The following is a 6,509-nucleotide window of genomic DNA, read 5'->3' as shown; positions in this document are numbered from 1 at the left end:
GAAATATATATAATGAGATATACTAGTAACATAATAAATTAAAAAGAAGAAAAGTATGAGTGAAAAAAAAATTATAGGTGTAAGTTAATTATATTAAAGAGAGCAGTTACTATAGCTAATTATACTTTTAGTATACTAATAAATTTCTTTATTTTTTGCCAATATTTGATTAATTTTAAATATTAAAGATTAAATTTTAAAGTTTAAATCCTATATTAAATAATCAATAAAAAATTAATTAATATTAATAAAAAATATTGATCTACTAACATTTTTCATTGTGCATAATTAGCATATAATATACTTTTAGAGACGGTACTAGCTAGATAGATACAATTTTAATTACACTTAATAAAATATAAGTTCTATTTTATTTAAATGAAAATAGATTGATATAAAATATTATAACTATTAGATTTAAACAATAATATATTATTGTGTAATTAAGATATATAATGATTCATCTGTTTTAGCTTATAACATTTATGTATTAGTGAATTCATCACGATATAGTATTGAAACTTTAACAATTTGAACATTTAGAACTATTAAATATTAGTCTTTATTTATTGGAAAAATTCATATAAAATTTTTAACTATTAATTTCATATAAAATTAACTTTACATCAAATGAATCACACTTCCTTCCAAGTTATAATTACTTCTTATGTTTTTCAATTTCTAAGTTTTTATTTTCTCTGTTTTGTTTTGCACTATGAAGTCATGGATATAATTTGGGCCTAATATGGGAGATTTCTTTTTGTTTTTTTATTTTATATTTGTTGTGGTTATTAATTTCATTATAATTTAGATTAATTTATTTAAATTTTTAGAATACGTATTACATATTTTCATATTTTTTTCTTATATTGGATTAATATTTAAACTAATACTAACTAATTTTTTAATCAATTTTTATTTTTTCACTAAATATATTAGTCACTATTATTTTCTAACACTTACTTTAATAAAGATATCATAAATATTTTTATATAAAAATTTGTTTAAAAATAAGACTGATTTTTTAGTTATATGTTAAATAAAAATAATATTTTTATAAAATACTAAAATTAAATTCTATCATTTACTATCCATTTATTAAAATAAAGTATTTTTTATGAGAATAATTATAAAGTCTTTGTTGAAATATCACTAATTTTTTTATATAGAGAAAATAAAAAGAAGGCTAAGAAAAGATAAATATTTAACAATAGTAACCTAACGTTCAAGCGTTTAAACAAAAACTACATAATACATATTGACTGAAACAAATTAAAGAAAACAATAATATACTAATTTTTATTAATAGAAATTTTTCTATGGATAAGTAATCGAAGACAAAAACTAAAGAAAATAACAATAACAGGAAGGTAAAAGAGACTAAATAGTAACATAGAAAACAAGCTAAATTAAGATACTCTTCTTCTTCTTTTATTTTATTAAACTTTTCATATTTACATAGAATATTAAACTAAATCGAAACAAGACAAATCATAACACTACTACTATATGAAAAAATTACTACTAATAGTCATTAATAATAGGTCCTATAATAATCAAAGTGGATATACAAAGAATAACCATAAATCTAATTAGATAGTTAAACAAATAATTAAGAAGAAGAAGATGATGATGAATAATTTAACTATGGGTGGAACCATGGCCACCACCACTACCACCCCTGCATCGAGTAATGGGACTGCAGCCACGGTTGTAACGGTTGGCAGGAGGACCCGGTCTACAATTCTTAGTAGCATTATCTTTCTTCGAGCATGGAATTCCATTCTTCCTCATTGCATCGTTCCCTATCACCTTCTTCATTGATTCAAATATCTCCATGCTGTTCTCGAAATCCATCTCCAATTCCTTTTTTGCTTCCATGCACTCTCCTATCGTCCCATTGCATGATGACGAAGGTATAATCTTCGTCATTATGCGAATTCCGGCCACCGCCGTCATCATAGTGGCGATGCAAGCCACAATAAGAATTAAGTGATGAAGTGAGTAGTTCTTGTTGGCCATTGTATTATTATTGACTTACTAATAGAAATAAAGATTAAAAATATTATTGATCAAGTATGACAAAATTACCACGCCTAATACTACTATTTATAATAAAATATTGACGTATATGTATAAATTGTATACCAAATCTTATTATTAATTTGAGATACATTCTATTTTTATGTTAATAATTATGAAATTTGAATATAGTTACATGTAATTAACTGTTTTATGGATATGTATGTTTAGTGCTAGTCCTGGTCATTAGAATGAGATAATAATAATCGAGATTATCTTAATTAGTTACTAGAGATATCATATATACTCATTATTTTAGGAAATCAAATTCAAATTATTTCTTAATTCACGTATTTTACAGTAGATTAAAACTAATCTTGATATATTAGGAGTATAGAAAATATGTATATATTTTATCTTAATAACTTAGACAACAAGTAACAAATATTATTTGAGGAATAATGGATAAAACATTATCCACAATATATTATAGGAAACTACATACAGAATCATTATTTGATTGAAATTTAGATAATTCAAAATATATCTTTTTAAGATTTGGTATGATTTTAGATACGATAATACATTGTTTCTTTGTTCAATCTTCTATTATCTACAAATTTTAATTTGCTGCAAAATTTGGCCAAAACAACACATCTTTTTTCCTTAATTACTCCTCCGATCCTTTGCGCCACCATGTTATGTCGTTCACAGTGGCGGCGTTGACATGAAAGTGCAAGGAAACTTCACATGAAAGTATATAATATTTCGTATAGAGTATATCAAAAACTATAAACCTTATAACAAACTAATTAAATTTTACGTATATAATATTTTCGTATATAATATTTCGTATAATATTCACACATACACATAACTACTTTATAAATTTAATCTCTTAAATTAAATTCTCTATTATTATTATACAGCCATGCCTATAATATCTAAACACTAACTAGTCTATATATATTCACTCCACTTCACTTCTTATTTCCCTTATTCACTTCACAAACACACATGGAAACTGTGTCACTATTGCCATCTAAGCTAGGGATGACAACACCATCGGAACTCGTGAGTATCCATTTTGTCCCTACTCATTCGGGACGGGTCTTTATCGAGGTAGATTCTTGTGTGGAGCGGGATGAAATCGGATTTAGATAATACCCGCTCCTACTCATCTTGGTATATATATAATACATATAATTTTAATATATAATATATGTAATATATGTAAAATAATTAGTAAAATAATTAATAATATTATATAATATTTAAATTTTTATTTTAATTTATGTTATGTATATGATCACGGTTATATAAATTTTAAAATTTTATTTTATTTATTGAATTTTAATAATTATAAGAACGGGTAGGGGCGGGGCAAGTACCTGCACGAGCGGGTTAGAGTTCAAATATTTACCACTCGTGAATAGGAGTAAAACAAATTTTATGCAAATTATTGTAGGACGGGACGAAATCGAGTAAAGCACAAACCCGCCCCTACCCGTCCGGTTGACACCCCTAATCTAAGTCAATTTTCTATGCGTTTTTCTGGTGATGCTTTTGAGGCAGGCTTATATATGAAATTTCCAAGACCTTGGTTGCTTCTCATGAATTAAATCCCATATAATAATGGTTAATTTTGTGATTCTCTTCTTTCCTTTCCTTTTTTTTTTCAGTTTAATTTATATACAGAAGAAATTTAGGTATAAAAATTTTTACATAAAATTAATAATTAAAAATTATTAAATAATAATTAAATCAAATATATTAAATTATTTAAAAAATTTTAACTATCAATTTAACATAAAATTAAGTTCACGTAAAATGAATAACACTTGATTCCAAGTTTTAATTACTTCCTATGTTTTTCAATTTCTAAGTTTTTTTTCTATGTTTTGTTTTACAATATGAAGCCATGGGCTATAATTAGCTATTGTATCCATGGGCTATAATTTGGGCCTAATATGGGAGAGTTCTTTTTATTTTTTTATTTTATATTTGTTGTGGTTATTAATTCTATTATAATTTAAATTAATTTATTTAAATTTTTAAAATACGTATTGCATATTTACATGTTTTTTTTATATTGGATTAATATTTAAACTAATACTAACTAATTTTTTATTATATCACTTTTTATTTTTTTCACTAAATATATTAGTCACTATTATTTTTTGACATTTACTTTAATTATATAAAAATTTTTGTTTAAAAATAAGACTTATTTTTTAGTTATATTTTAAATAAAAATAATATTTTTATAATATACTAAAATTAAGCTCTATAATTTACTATCCAATCATCAAAATAAAATATTTTTTATGAGAATAATTGTAAAATCTTTATTGGAGTATCACTAATTTTTTTATATAGAGAAAATAAAAAGGAGGCTGAGAAAGATAAATATTTAACAATAGTAACCTAACGTCCAAGCGTTTAAACAAAAACTACATAATACATATTGACTGAAACAAATTAACGAAAACAATAATATACTAATTTTTATTAATAGAAATTTTTCTATGGATAAGTAATCGAAGACAAAAGCTAAAAAAAATAACAATAACAGTAAGGTAAGAGAGACTAAATGGTAACATAGAAAACAAGCTAAATTAAGATGCTCTTCTTCTTCTTTTATTTTATTAAAATTTTTATATTTACATAGAATATTAAACTAAATCGAAACAAGCCAAATCATAACACTACTATTATATGAAATAAACTACTACTAATAGCCGTTAATAATGGGTCCTATAATAATCAAAGTGAATATACAAAGAACAACCATAAACCTAACTAGATAGCTAAACAAATAATTAAGAAGAAGAAGATAATGATGAATAATTTAACCATGAGGGGGGCTACCGCCGCCGCCACCACCACCACCCCTGCATCGAGTAATGGGACTGCAGCCACGGTTGTATCGGTTGGCAGGAGTACCCGGTCTACAATTCTTGGTGGTATTATCTTTCTTCGAGCATGGAATTCCATTCCTCCCTATTGCACCGTTTCCTATCACCTTGTTCTTTGATTCAAATATCTTCATGTTGCTCTCTGAATCCATCTCAAATTTCTTCTTTGCTTCTATGCACTCCCCTATCGTCCCATTGCATGATGACCAAGGTATAGTCTTCGTCATCATGCGCATTTCGGCTACCGTCGCTGTCATGGTGACCATGCAAGCCACGATAAGAGCTAAGTGAAGTGAGCAGTTTTTGTTGGCCATTGTATTATTATTGACTTATTATTAGTAGAAATAAAGATTAAGAATATTGTTGACCAAGTGTGACAAAATTACCACGCCTAATACTGCTATTTATAATGAAAATATTGATGTGTATAAATCGTATACCAAAATCTTATTATTAATTTGAGATACATTCTTTTTTTTTTGTTATGGATATGTATGTATAGAGATCACAACTCATCAAAAATGAGATAATAATCGAAATTATCTTAATTAAATTCTAGGAAGTTAAATTCAAGTTATTCCTTAATTCACGTATTTTACAGTAGATTAAAACTAATCTTCTTGACATATTATTAGTAGTATAGAGAATATGTATGTATTTTATCTTAATAACTTAGACAACAAGTAACAAATATTATTTGAGGAATAATGGATAAAACATTATATCCACAATATATTATAGGAAACTACATATAGAATTATTTGATTGAGATTTAGTATGATTCAAAATATATCTTATTAAGATTTGGTATGATTTTAGACGCGATAATACATTATTTCCTCATGCAATCTTCTTTTATCTACAATTTTTTTGCAGCAAAATTTGGCCAACACAACACATCGATCTTCTTTCCTTAATTACTCCTCCAATCCTTTGCGCCACCATGTTATGTCGATCACGGTGGCCGCCATGGAAGTGCAGGAAACTTTACATGAAAGTATATAATATTTGGAGAAAATTTACCTGAAGTTATTTTTATATAAAATTGTAAGATAATTTGATATCTTTGACTAAACTATTATTTAACGGTTTTCGACTAAAAATTTCATATGAAAATAACTGTACGTAAGTTTTTATCCTAATATTTTGTATAAAGTATATCAAAAACTATAAACCTTATAACAAACTAAACCATTACAATAATTAAGGATGTTATGATTTTGTATTATGGTCCTTTCTACTGTGTTGGTCTTTTAATGTGCCCAAATACGAGGAACAGGGTCTGTGTCTAGACAACAAAATCTCTATATTGTGGCTGAGGACCCCATAACAACATTTTCAAGCCTTAAACTTTTTAAAAGCTAATTATTTAAATTACATGTAAATCAAAAAAAAAAAATCTTCATTCGTGCTTAGCTTACGGACACAAAAAATTAAATTAATGTATAATAGGTTGTCTAAACTCTAAAGTAGGAGATATGCCAAGGACGATTCGTTGTCCGGTTCATCTTTACCCATCCATGTTAATTAGTTCTTCACCGAAAATTAAAATAAAATAAAATTCTTTTA

The 6,509-nt window shown here is 25.8% G+C and overlaps 1 protein-coding gene across 1 annotated transcript; it reads right to left on the bottom strand.

Annotated features, from left to right (window-relative positions):
• Positions 1-1,641: 1,641 nt before the first annotated feature.
• On the bottom strand, positions 1,642-2,022 carry LOC107637464 (rapid alkalinization factor-like). Its single transcript, XM_016340875.1, has one exon. The coding sequence runs from the start codon at positions 2,020-2,022 to the stop codon at positions 1,642-1,644; it is 381 nt and encodes a 126-aa protein (XP_016196361.1).
• Positions 2,023-6,509: the final 4,487 nt, after the last annotated feature.

This window comes from Arachis ipaensis, chromosome B4 (assembly GCF_059453495.1).
Source record: "Arachis ipaensis isolate K30076 ecotype BB chromosome B4, ASM5945349v1, whole genome shotgun sequence".
Lineage (NCBI taxonomy): Eukaryota > Viridiplantae > Streptophyta > Magnoliopsida > Fabales > Fabaceae > Arachis > Arachis ipaensis.
This window is presented reverse-complemented; position numbering and strand designations above follow the sequence as displayed.

What these genes read in the sequence shown, in the direction of transcription:
- LOC107637464 (XM_016340875.1), bottom strand. Translation starts at nt 2,022, where the DNA reads ATGGCCAACAAGAACTACTCACTTCATCACTTAATTCTTATTGTGGCT.